At 37.4% G+C, this 13987-nt stretch overlaps 1 protein-coding gene across 12 annotated transcripts in view; it reads left to right on the top strand.

Annotated features, from left to right (window-relative positions):
* Positions 1-13987, top strand: part of ST7 (suppression of tumorigenicity 7) — a 255129-nt gene that overhangs the window by 161123 nt on the left and 80019 nt on the right. For 9 of the 12 annotated variants that reach the window (XM_012533037.3, XM_012533038.2, XM_033428237.2 and 6 more), the window contains 5 exons: positions 1-48; positions 1366-1441; positions 3561-3629; positions 5531-5685; positions 7893-7990. The exon at positions 1-48 is cut by the window's left edge and continues 68 nt beyond it. In XM_012533037.3, the coding sequence (XP_012388491.1) occupies positions 1-48; positions 1366-1441; positions 3561-3629; positions 5531-5685; positions 7893-7990 (446 nt within the window). The remainder of the gene's footprint in view (positions 49-1365; positions 1442-3560; positions 3630-5530; positions 5686-7892; positions 7991-13987) is intronic. The other 3 variants (XM_004269855.3, XM_012533039.2, XM_004269854.3) reach the window with 1 other exon arrangement.

Raw genomic sequence — 13987 nt, 5'->3', positions numbered from 1 at the left:
AGACATTCTTTACTTGTGACTCGGACCATCTGCGTCCTGCAGATGCAAGTATGGAAAATACTTTAGATAGTTACTGAGTGGGAGGGCTTTTTGGTTTGTTTTAAAGATCAAGGTTACTACTTGTAGAATATCTGCTCTACAAAAACCCTGATGAATAAAATATTAAATTGGAGATTGACCAGTAAAACCCAGATTGTTGATACTTAAATAAAGGCTTTATCGCAATGAAGTATTAATGTAGAAATGGGTCCCCTCTTTATAATTTAAAATGTTATTTTTAAAAAATATACCATGAAGCTAACTAAATCCTTGGTTGAGATAGAGTGAAAGGTCATGTCTCCTTGATGATATTCTAGTTAGAAATTCAGTGAACCCAAATAAATAATATATTGTAGTGATTCATATGCCTATTTGTAGGTTCACTAGCATTGAATGGGGGCATGGACTTGGTTATTGGCATCCAGATTTGTTTTCCACCCTAGAAGAGACTTTGTTTAGCATGCATGTCATACTGCTTGAGTTCCATATAATCCTACTGATATTTTTTATATTATCAAGCTTAAAGTAAATAAGTGAAAAAAAAACCTTAAAAAAAAAGAATATGTACATGCTCCTAAGAAACTAACTTAGAAGATACAAATTTATAAAACAAATTAGATAAGGAGATTGTTACCCTTTTTAAAAAGGTACCCTTGCCATGGTGGATACATAATACAATGAAAATTCCAAGCATTAAGCTTCCCACAATATATTCACAAACTGCTCTGCTATATAAAAACTGGGTTTGCAGCAAACTTTGGGAACAGGTACGCATGTTAAGCAAAAGTCTAAAGCACTTTTTTCTGATCCAACTCATAATTCTTCCAGTGGTGTTAGAATGTTCTAATATCCAGATCCTGTAGCAAGTGTTTGGGAAAATGACCGATAAAAATTGTGCTGTGTCTAAACAGAAGTAAGAGATTAGTAGCAATCTCATCCCAAAATGTGCAAAATAATGTATGTTCTCTAACAACAAATGATATTAATGAGCAAAAGAAATATTAAATCTCTGTTAGAATGCCTTTTCTTTTCTTGATTAAGAAATCTTAATCAAGATTAAGTCTCTATGATTATAGACTATGGGTTAGTCTATAAGATGTTAGACCTCTAGTTTTATGAGCAGAAGAAAGATTTGATATCGGCAATTGAAGGACAATGGAATAGCAAATTAGAATGTATTTGTGTGACTTTGGAGTTTTGGGCTAACCCACTTGGTAAGTGAACTGTTCTCTTGTAATTCAAGCTGAAAGCTATTAATTTAGCTATACCTGTACTGAGTCTTTTTAAGTATTTATTGACGTGCTTTTCTGTCTTTTTCTAAAATAGTAATGCAGAAAGCCTGGAGAGAGAGAAACCCCCAAGCTAGGATTTCTGCAGCCCATGAAGCCTTAGAGATAAATGAGTAAGTGGGGGGAAATCTTGCTTGCTGAATGTATTCAGTTGCCATTCATGGGATACTTAAACTATGAATTTGAACTTGAGGATTATTCTGGGGGGGTATTAATTTATGAAAAAAATTTTTTTTATAAAGGACATCCATGTGAAGATAGTTTTAGTCATTTTAGACAACAATTTAGTGGCTTTGCTATGACCCTAAATTAAATCCTTCAAGGGCTAGCCATGGAATAATGTGTGGACATAAAATAAATACAGTGCTTTACATATCTAAAACATTGTGACAGGGACATTTTTCCAGATATAGAATGCTTATCTCTGCCATCACATTTTCTAGGTAGAACTTCTGCTAGTAGGGGAAAACATAGTAAAAACATAAAGTGAAGAAATTATACTTTAAAAATATTTCAAGATCAAGACAAAGATAAGAGGAAATGCTGTCCTTAGTGCTGTTAAACATTCTGTGGGTCACCAAGGAAGGCTGGGAAGTTTCGTCTGTAGATGTCAGGAAATGAGAAAGATTCTTAAAGTTGGAGTCATAAAAGCTCAGGGTTGGCAGAGACCTTGAAGGTCTTGTAGTTCAAACACCCATCTGGTGCTTGAATCACCTCGACATTCTCCCTGCCAAGTGGTCATTGTTAAACTATTTTATGATTTTTCTGAAGAGGGTTACAGAATCTTCAGAGGTCTTAGTGAAAAGATTCACTTGAGAGTTGGAAATCCTGCCAGTGTAACCTGTTGATCTATTTGGTTTCTGATTCTGTCATGCAACATATTTATTTTCCAGTTTCTTGTCATCTACAAATTTGATATGCCTGCCTTCTATGTGTCATCCGTGTTTCTAATAAAAGTATCAGGACCAGGGATAGAACCCTGTGACATGACATATAGAAACCACCCTCCAGGTTCATGTCTTCCTGGATCATCACCCTTTGGTATTTATTGTACAACCAATTACTAAGCCACCCAGTTACACTGTGATTCAGCCCATATTTCTGCATTTTGATCTTAACAATGCCAGTTGTAGCTATGGATCTTTAATGTATAGTAAATCCATTAGAGTACATTAAGCTAGCACGAACTGATTTATTTATTCTTAGTGAATTTAAGCTAGCTTCCAGCATTCACTACTTTCTTTTAAAAATGCTTAGAAACTATCCCTTTAATAACCCATTAGAATATCTTTCCAAATCGCTTTCTGTAGTTTGGGAAGTCTGCCTTCTTCCCCTTTTTGAACATTTTTACTGCATTAGTCATCTCATCTTCTAGAACCTCTCCATTCTTTGTGATTCCTTAACAATACACAGAGAGCAATTCCGAGGGCTGCCTACAGGATCTGTTGGCTTCCTGGGATTTGCCTATCCCAGTCCAATAATTCACTTACAATAGATCAGTTACTTGCTATCTTACATCTTTTTATTCATTTTAGGGTTTCTTCTCCCTTTGTCAGTCTGACAATCATTCTCCCTGATGGAGAAACCAGGAACAAAATAGGAGTTAGAGAGTTTTGTTTTCTCTTTATTATCTGCTGCTACTAACTATAAACTTTCCTTGTTTTGATGTTGTTGTTGTTGTGTTGTTTGTCTTTTTTGCTTATTTATGTTTGTCATGGTTTTGGAGAAGTGGGGGTGGTGATAGGGCCTTAAACATAATTTAAAAACAGGGAATAGATGGTTGTCTTTAACATTTTTTGTTTTGCCTTTATTTTGTTTTGCAAGCTTCAGCTAATGTGGAGTTGTAGCTCTCCTGACATTATTCTGAAAAGCTCATTTCTCTTGTAGCCCTTCATTACATGCCCTCTTTCCATCTTTTTTTACATGTCCTTTAGAAATATGACCTTGTGAGAGATCTCTGTGCAGCCATAGTGGTTACTTGTCACCCCTCTTTTCTTCCTGAGAGGGTCATTTGTGATTGCAGTTTTGATTAGACATTTGGAAGCTGCTTAATCCTCTTAAACCATTTTTCCTTCTGCGTCTCATGCCATTGAATCACGCCTCTTTTCTTTGAATTTTTTGGAATCCACCTTACCTTCTCTGATTATCCTAAGGTCCGAAATGCCATAGTAACTCTCTCTGAATGTTCCTATCAATTTTCATTTCACCAACTATTTTTTTCTTCTTGGTCAGAATTAGGTCCAGAGTTGAAGTTCCCCTAATTGCTTCCTCTACCATCTGGGAGATAAAATTATTACCAAAGTAAGTCAAGAACCTGTTGAGTGCCCTACTTCTAACCAAATGAGACTTCTTCTAGCAGATATCTGGATGGTTGACACCCCCATCACCATACTTTCTTGCTTCTGTATGTGTATTGTGTTGTGACAGGATGCATCATCTCTATCTTCCATTGAGCTGAGCAGTCTGTTCTGTACTCCCCAACCATTAGCACTTCTATTGCTCTTTCCTTTCTCCTTCACTCATAAGCTCTTAGCATGTTTCTACCCCAGACTCATGAGTTTCTACATAGATGTATGTTTTCTTGGCCAGTAGTGCTACTCTGCCTCTCCTCCTAAGAGTGCTATTTGCAATATAAATAAACAAAGCAAGCAAGCTAGCCCCAACCTGTCTTGAGTTCCCAGCCCACCAACTATAATCTTATAGCTAATTCCTCTGATACTGTGTCCACCACTCAGTATTATAATCTCAATTTTCACTTCATTACCCTGGACCTTATATTTATGTGTCGGCATCTGAAGCCTGAAGTGTTGCTTCCCAATGCCCAACCCATTTATTTCTCCAATGAATCACTGGGCAGTTTTAGCATCATAATTGTTCTCTCCAAGTCATATCTGCTGCCCTCCACAGTAATTGGTTTTACAGCTTTTTTTCTGGGCGTTTTTTTCTCCCTACCTCACCACATTCAGTTTAAAGCCCTATTGATCAGTCCTGCCTGAAATTAGAGGGACTGGCTAAAGAACTTACAAGACCCCTTCTCAAGGCTAAGATTAACTAGTAACCCCAAATCTCACATAAGCCATAAATTCAGCCTCCTTTTCCTACCTGGCTGTTGTAGTTTATGAATAGTAGAAGTAACATTTGGTTTCACTTTCTGTTTATTTTCTCTCTTGTGGTCTGATGGAGGTTGTGATAAGTAGGGAAATGACCACAAGAGAGGCAGTGGAGAAAGCCAAGGGATATGCACAGATCAGGACCTGTGTGGTCTGCTCTGGCCTCACCATTTCCTTATTACATTCCCTTTCTTTGGCATTTGGGTTGTTGTTCTATGATTTGGAAGGTTTAAATTTTCAAGAGTTCCCCTTGTTCGTTGGTTGAGGGTTTATCCTTTCTGACTTCCTATGTTAGAGGTTGTTGAAAGGATTAAATGAGACGATATATGTTAAGTGCCTGGTACAGTGCTTAATATAAACTAAGCAACAGGTGGTAGCTATTCTTGTTAAAGGTGTGAGATTTAACCCTTGTTTGCTACTGAGGCTGAATCTAATTTTGAGCTCTTCTGAAATAACTCTACCTGTAGGTTCTTCCAGTATTCTTCTCTGACATAGAAAACCAGTGCTAACTGTAATGAGATGTTGAAGCACTGCTTGTTAAATGAATAACTTCCTTGATTTAAGGAATTTCTCATTCTGAATAAACCCTTAGACTAGAGAGAATCTGTGTTTAGTAAATAAAAGTAAGCTTTATGGTATCTCTAACCTTGAGTGTCAGAAGGAGATGTTTAATAACAGCTATTATCATTGCCATTGTTAGTTGACGTTGTTGAGCATGTACCACATGCTGGCTACTACTGTACTGAGCACTTTTCATGCATCACCTTACTTAACCTTCACAACAACGCTGTGAACAAGTGGATTCCATGTTGTTCTCCATCAGGGAGGCAGAGTAATAACTTGCCCAAAGTGACACACTAATAAGGGGCAGAGTCCATATGCTCCTAACACTACTCATCCTACCTCTCAAGCTAAAACACAGACATTTCTTTTGTACCATTATTTCGTGTCAACAACTACAAACAGGGGTGCATGAACCAGTTGGCCACTCTGCATGTTTTGGCATAACTCCTGCCCTTCTGCATGCACTCCTACAGCTATTACAATGTCCTTGGATTTGTAATTGATGGCGGCTGTTATCTGAATGGACAGGTGTGCAACTGCTTATATTCTCTTGGCTGAAGAAGAAGCAACAACCATTGCTGAAGCAGAAAAGCTGTTTAAGCAGGCCCTGAAAGCTGGAGATGGCTGTTACCGGCGTTCTCAGCAGCTACAGCATCATGGATCCCAGTATGAAGCCCAACATAGTAAGGTTTCCTCCAGGTTGACGTGTTGGGGGATCAGAACTGTAACATGATTAATCAGAGCAGATTTTCAGTCCAGTTCAAGAGACATTTCTCCTAGATTAGAATAAATATTGTTTTTTGCCTTTCTTTGTTTTTATTAATTTTTCTTCCCCACAAGAGCACAGCACATAATTAACTTATAGCTTCATTACTGTTCATGTTTTCATGCCTGCCCCTACATTTTTAACTCTAGAAATAAGAGTAATAACCTTTAATGGTGACCCTTTTGCTCCTCAGAATTCTTACGTATTTCTGTTTATCAGTTGCTTCTCTGCCCCATAGTTTTAAATCCTAATTGGGAAACAGGACTTAAATTAGCGTTAATGCTCTCAGAGGTTTTGTCTTATGGGTCTTCTACAGCATGGGTTGCAATAGGACAGCTAAGAATATAACAGCTATTGGTGATTGTCTCAGTATTTAGCTCTTATTTAGGAAGCACTGCTGTTGGCTCCTAGGGAGAAAGAGCCATGAATTCCTAATTATGTATCTTTTTTATATTTAAATTATTTAAAATAATGGTTTCTTTTATTTAACATAACTTTAAAATGAGACCTTTCACTTTAGTACACTAAACTGAGAGTCAGTATTATTTTAGGGGAATGGTATAAAAAAAAGACAACAAAATCATTTCTGGAATTTCTTGAGCTCCTCGACTTGTCAATTTGTTGGTTGTTTAAGCAGAAATTTAGTGATCCTTGTGAGAGGGAGTGTTTTCATTGTCTAACCAAACTTTGGGTTGTTTCTTTAAAATGGAATTTCTCTCATTTCTCTCTCCTGCGTCTTGGAGAGTAGGAGTGTATCTCCTTCATATTTGAGATTATAAAATTAAGTTTTAGTGTTAAGCCTGGATTTGGTGCAGAAACTGAATGCATTAGTCCCTGTGACTAAGGTATAGTGAGATCTTTGCATTGTGGCCTGTGTATATAAGTCTGTCCACATAACCCCTCAATACACAGGTTTTAATTTTTATTCTTAGTAGTATATATGTTAATCAGGTCTCTAATCACCATCTGTATCTTGCTTTTTTTAAAAAAATTATGTATAGCACAGTGAATTTTGAAGACATATATAGTAAATGTCTGTTCTGTGAATTAAATGAGGATTAATACATAAAATTACATAATCTGTAATATAACTTGAGAAATTTTCTTTATTTCTTTTCTTCTGTAAATTAATCCCTTCAACCTGTTGCCTAAATCTATCCAAAAACATATAATCACATCTTTAAAGTAATTTGTAGGTACTTGGCGGATATTCAGCACACATCTTGTTCTCATTGTTTGAAACTTGAAATGTTAGTACTTTGGTCTTAACATCTTTTAATAGCTGCATATTATACATATACTTAATCTATAACAGGTGTGTCATATTTTTCTAAAACATGGTAATTTTATTGAGGATTAAGTACATACATGTTCTCACTGGTCTGGAAACATATCCAGAAATACACATAATTAAAGAAGAGATTAAGATGAGAAGTTGTTAATGTACTTTTTAAGAGCCATTTTAGTGACTGTTATTACAAGTATTTAGCTTGTCAATACTTTCTCTAACACTAGGGTAGTTTTTCATTTTGTTGCATGGTCTATTGTCATATCTGGAATGTGTTATGTTGCCATTTAAAATTGACTGCTTTGGGGACCTGGAGATGATTATGATGTCACTAGTGTTAGGGAAAGAATAATGTAAAACAGAAGTTCAAGATGAGGCTTCTCCAGACTTAATGTCAAGAAGGAAAAAAAAATAGTTCATCAGGATGCAACCTGAGATTCACCTCTTTGCATCTTCACCAAAAGCATGCACGCTAGAAGAATGTGGAATTCTTGCTTGTAAACCTCATACAATGTGGGTATGTTCATTTTCCCAGCACTTTGTAGCAGATGATTTTATTTATCGAATATTCAACATCCTAACTCAAAAGCATGACTTAATAGTCACATGATTTGACCTTTGGAAGTCTAAGTACTTTGACTTTACTCTGTTTGCATTCTGCTATTAGAAAAGTTGTCAGTGCTCCTGGCAGTAAGGAAAAGTCAAAGGAGCAGACTCTTCTCTCTGAGGTTTTCCTTTAAGGGCATGAAAAATACGCCTCTGTATTTTTTCTTGCTGCTGAGCTGAAAGCTCTTGTTTTTTTTTTAAGTTTTGGTGCTTTATGTCTCCCTCTTCAGGACGAGACACCAATGTCTTGGTCTACATCAAAAGAAGGCTAGCAATGTGTGCCAGAAGACTCGGGAGGACCAGAGAAGCAGTGAAAATGATGAGAGATGTGAGTTTGAATTCATGTTTGGGAACAGTGACAATGCACCTGACTTACAGAAGGAGGAACCCACTGAATGGGGCCACGGCAGATAGTACCACTGATGGTGTGGTGGTCCCATAAGGGCTGGGGTTCTGTTCTAGCTCCAAACTTAGTAGATGAGTAATCTTGGACAAGTTACTCAGCTTGTTTGTGCCCTGTTTCCTCACCTGTAAAGTGGGGATAACAGTAACTTTAGCAATAACAATACACTAATAATAATGATTACTACTTAGGAGTGTTGTGAAGATTAAATGAGATAATACATGCAAAGCTTTTAATAGAGTGACTGGCCTATTTAAGAAATCTCAGTAGATATCCTTATTATTAGACCTTTGGGACTATAGCCAGAAGCCAAGAATGAGATCAGCCATTTTAGCTAACTGACTTTTTTTGTGTTTAGTTGTTAGGAAGATTTGAATAAACTATGGCTCAAATTGCTACTCTCAAATTTAATAACATTATGATCTAATCTTATTATAGTCACTTCAAGCATTTTCCTACGTTCTTGAATCAGGATATTTTATTAGTGGTAGTCAACATAATAAGAGAAAATAGGTGAGAGTTTTAAAACAGAAGAGAACCAAAGGAGGTTATTATTATGTAACTAAATAAAAGCAGTGGTTTTAAGGGAAACCAGTTGAGGAACTTTTACTTCCACATTTTTTTTTTCACTTTTTTTTTTTATAGTAAGAAATACTTTTCATAAAGAAACGGACACCAGTGGGAATTGTATTTATAAACCATTTTCTTTTTAAAAACAATCTCAGAAAGCCTTTGTCAACGTTTTATTCTTCTATTGTCTTCCTGAATTAGGAGACAGGTAACTGCCCATTATAAAAATAAAAGAAACGAGGGGTAAGATAAAAGTGGCATCCTGCCCAATTCTCAGCTTTTGGGTTTGAGAACAGGACTGTGTAAACCCAGTGAGCCTTTCCTCAGTTTGTCTCTGGAAGGGTAGTAATTCATGTAAATTCCCAGTTACTCTTTGGTGGTGGGGACCTGCACTCCAGGCTCAGCCCTGGTTATTTCTGCAAGTTACAGTCTAATGTGAAGGCCCAAGTGAGGCCCATACTTCTGGCTCGGGTTCTGGCTACTACATTAAACAGCAGTTTAGCCACCAGACGTGAGGAGAGGAACAGAGGAGGGAGATTCCAAGATAATTCTAACTTGACTGAAGGTGATAGATGTTTCTTAGGCAAAGCCACTGCAAGGGGGATCTCCCAGGATTAAATTCTTTTGGTCGAAGGAAGAATTTAAAGAATGCTATATAGTGCTAAATTTTAGAAAAGGAGATTTCTGTAGAAACATGACTTGCCTGCAAAGCTTTTTAACTTGCAGAAATTCCAGCTTTTGATATAGTGCAGAAACTCTACCAGTCCCTGAAAGAGCTGAGAATTTCTGTAGTTCTGTATCTTAAAGTGGCCCAGCCACATTCAGCCTTTAACAGGGTATTTTATATTTATTGCCTTTTCTTAACCTTAATTAGCCTGGGACAGGCGTGCATGGAGGAACAGATTTTGGTGATTTTCTTTATTATATGCTTAAGCAATTTCATAGGAAAAACAAACTCAGATGATTTTAATTCCAGTTTTTTAAATCAGTCTCATGCTGATTGTCATCATTTTTAGTATATACATATAAAATTTCACATGATTAAAAGCAATATGTCTATACTATGGTTTGATTTTTGTTTAACCTTATTTTGTATTTACAATCCCATTTATTGACTTAGTCTACAAATAGATCTTGGGGGAAAATTTGGAATCCAGTGTAATAAATGCTGGGCAGGGAGTAGGAAAACCTGCAGGTAACTCTCAGCTTTGCTCTTCACTAGCTTTGTGACTCGAGGCAACTTCCTTCCCTTTCATGGGCTCTTCATTTGTCTTCTATAAATTGGGGATAATGATTCTTACCTAAAAGAGTAACTGAGGGAGTCATGGGGACAATGAAATGAGATAATGTGAAAACACCTGGCATATAGTAGACGTGCTTACCTTTCTTCCCTATTTTTTCTCCATTACATAATTATGTCTTAATTTTCTGAACTATACCCCTGATGGGCATTTTGGGATATTTATGATTTCTTTTTCTTGAATGAATCAATTAGTCTCTCTCCTTCTCTTTTCATATCTGTATACATACACATCCATATACATGTATATATCTATAATCCTATGTATATATTTCTTGGGTTACTTTTCTAAAAAAAAAAATCTGTCATATTATTAGACGACCAATACATGTTGTCTACGGAGCATCCAGTAGATATGGGCCCTAGTGCTGTAAACAGTCCAGTGAAGGACACCGTCAGACATGGTGGAGATTTGTTTTGAAGAGAAATATCCAAAGTGCTCTTTCCTTCAGAAACTGCTGGAACCCTAAACGGAGGAGGGGAGGTTGAGGCCCCTCTTTCTGTTAAAGCCGAAGCTGGTCCCCGCCCTGCAGCAGACAGTTGGGCCAGCCTGGCTCCTCTCAGGTCACGGGTCATGCGTAGACGGGGACTTCCCTGAGGGGCCACTCCTTCAACAGCGTGCTCACGAACCATCTTGCTGGGAAGCTTCCTCTGATAAAACAGCACGCTGGGTTCCAGGCAGCCTGCTGATAAAGCATTAGGGCAGGAGGATCTAAGTTTTCATTAAGACACAGCCATCCTCCCCCGTGTGCGTTGGTCGAAACTTTCCTAGAGCAGATTTTAAAGTGGACATAGAAATGGCAGAGTCAGAATGCCTTCCCTGTAGAAAGTAGACTCTTTAAAACATTTCTCTGGCAATCCCTTAAGAAAGGGAAAACTGTTAAAAACTGTTCATTGGTGATTTATCCTGAAAGAGAATGAATGGGAATTCTGGGAAGGCCAGCTGTCGATGGTTATGGATCAAAATATTGATCCTGTAAGTGAAATATTGATGAGGTAAGAAAACATAGGCTTCTTAATGTCAAGATTCATGGTTTCTCGTTTTGAAAGCAACACATTAATTATTTTGAATTCCCAGGATGTTTTCTCAAAAACTCACTTTAATTAGCTTCCTTTTGCAGTCAAGAATACAAAAGCACCTTCCTTACTGAAGGAGTGTTTGGCAGTGAATAGAGCTAATAAGAGAGCATGGTGGCTTTTGAACTTCACTATGAGGTGTTACTTATTATTCAAAATGAAAAGAGTTACATTTAAAGAAAGTCTTTCTTTTTCAAATTTAAAGAAAGTCTATTTGCTTATTCTCATTTGGGGGAATTTTGCCTCTTTTATTTTTTTAATTTAAAAAATTTTTATTTTATTTTATTTTTGTTTTTGTTCTTCCCCGCCTCTTTTATTAACATTTGATATATGACACAATTTTTCTCTTTTTAACTTATGCCATTTAGCTAACCTCACATTTTTCCTCTGTCTTTCCCTGGCCCTATTTGAGTAGATTGGAAATAGAATTCATAAGGCTGACTGGTCTGGCCCCTTAGCCATACTCAGTCAGAATTGGTGTAAACTGGTATGGGTGGGATTGTGTGCTCAGATAAGAGGACCCTCTTAAAGCTCCTCTTGCCCCAGGTCATTTGGTCCAGGGTATGATTTCCCAGTCTTGGCACTATTGACATTTTGTGCCACATGGCTTTGTCGTGGGTGTCCTGTATTGTAGGCTGTTCAGCGGTATTGCTGGCCTCTACCCACTAGATGCAGTAGCAGCCCACCCCCTTGTTGCTCCCCAGTGTGACAACCAAAAATGTCTCTAGACACTGCTAGTCTTTAGACATTTGTCCCCTAGGGGAGGGGGTGTGCAAAATCATTACCCATTAAGAACCACTGATCTGGAGAATCCTACAGTGAGTAGATATGTTTTAGGGCAGACGTCAGATTTTTATTCACTCTGCTTGTTGGTAGTCTGAGTTTCCCCTATGGTGGGTACAAACCTCTAAAGCATCCCTAAAATTGATTAGCTTCTACTAGAACCCTTGACCTGGGACCAGGCTGGTTTGAGGAGCTATTTTGTCTCATATGGGATTCCCTGAACAGGTATCTGGGGTATGAAGAGTAAATGAACTTAAAGATTTTGGCGATGTTCTAGTTGGAGGGATAAGAAAGAAACAGAGGCAAATTATGGGGTGGAGGTCTTCCTTGGTCCTTGTCCATGCTTCTAGATCATCGTCTGCCTCTCTTCCCTAACATCTAAAGCTCCTTTGAAAGTTGACCGTAAGCTCTCAGACTTTACCACCTGTTTTGCCTCCTTTTGGTAGTTTTCTGCAGACCTCTGAGTCATTCTCCCTGATTCCTGTTTCACCCTCTCTCTCTGCAACACTACCTCTTTCACTATCCTGGCCTCTCATTTGACACAGGTCATCACAACCTTCTTAAAACATTTTATTTATTTTAGGAAACCATGCTCTCTAAGTTCTCCTGAAATTGCAGTCTTCCTGGCTAGATTGTCCTCATCTTCCTAACTTCCCAAATTTGAAGTGTCCCCTGGCCTGTCCTAAGCCTTCCTTTCTATTTCCATCTACAACTCTGGATGATGACATTTAGACTCAGAGTTTTAAATACCATCTAAATGCTGATGAACATTTCTGTAGTGTTTATTATGTTCTAGGTGTTATTTTAAGTGCTTTACAAATATAAATTACTTAATTCTCATAACAGCCCTTGACGTAGGTGCTTGTTCAAGGTTACATAGCTAATGAGTATTTCTGAGAATGTGATCTTCCAATCCAATCACCTGCACCAGAAATATCCAGGGTGCTAGTTGAGCACCTGCTTCACAGGATTAGTGTAGGAATTAAATGGAATAATCCGTACAAGGCACTCGGCACAGGACTTCACGAATAAGTACTCAGTGTGCTATTCTTACCATTACTGTCTAAGATATATTGTTAAGTGATAAGGAAAGGTGTAAATATTAGGTATCGTTTGATTCCATTTTTTTCAATTAAAAATAGATGCTAATATCAACCAGTGGTTCTCAAACTTTTTGGTCTCAGAACCCCTTTAAAACTACTAAGGACCCCAAAACGTTTGTTTGTGTGGGTTTATCTGTTGATATTTACCATTTTTGAAACTAAAACTAAAACTAAATTACATCCACAAAGACCCTGTCTCCAAATAAGGTCACTTTCATAGGTACCAAGGGTTAGGATTTCAATATATTTTTTGGAGGACACAATTCAACCCACACCACCAGGTTATATATAAAAGCAAAATATAGACTCTTTGTCAATAATTTTATTCTTTCTAAATTTCACTGCCTATATCAGATTAGCTGAAGGCATGTTTTATATTCTTTAGACCATGTTAAACCCTTTCTCAGTCTAGCCGGTAAAGGTTATAACTGCTAAACACCCTTCTTTTGTTCTTAGTCGGGGCTCTTTATAAAAAATAGTGAGAGGAAACTGCAGTTACCTCAGTCCTGGGCTTGTATCCTTCCTGCATTTTCGGCATCATTTCCATGATTCCCAGTTGAGAACTGGAGTGTTTTCAGTTTTTTTGTCATGTAAGTTACATATTGAGTATTACTATGTACCAGACATTTTGCTAAGAAGTTTACGTATACCATCTCATTTAACTCACACACCATAGGTGTCCTATTAAGTTGGAAGAATAATTTGTACTCACTGTAACAAGTCAAAGAATAAGGCAGTTATGATCTCTCCTCCACTCCTGCAGTGCCATCTCACTGAGGTAACCAACACTCGTGATTCAGTTTACATCTTTCCACCCCCTTTTCTTTGCTCCTATAAATACGTATCTGATCATGTAAGGATTTTGAGCAGAGTTGATTTGTATCTTAACCAAGTTTCCATATGAGAATTAAGCCTTCATGGGGATGCTCACTTTCTGAGCTTCTTCCTCTTAAAGAAGACATACAGATTTTGAGATAATATAGTGCCATTTCTCCTGATCTCTTTTTTCACAATTATTTTATCCCTGTTTTTCACTGTTCTCAATTTTTATGTCAAATCACTTATTCAGGTGATCCCTTCATTAAGGAG

The sequence above is a fragment of the Orcinus orca genome, chromosome 9, assembly GCF_937001465.1.
Source record: "Orcinus orca chromosome 9, mOrcOrc1.1, whole genome shotgun sequence".
In the NCBI taxonomy this organism is placed as follows: domain Eukaryota; kingdom Metazoa; phylum Chordata; class Mammalia; order Artiodactyla; family Delphinidae; genus Orcinus; species Orcinus orca.
Note: the sequence above shows the minus strand (reverse complement) of the source record. Positions and strands in the feature narration are given on the sequence as shown.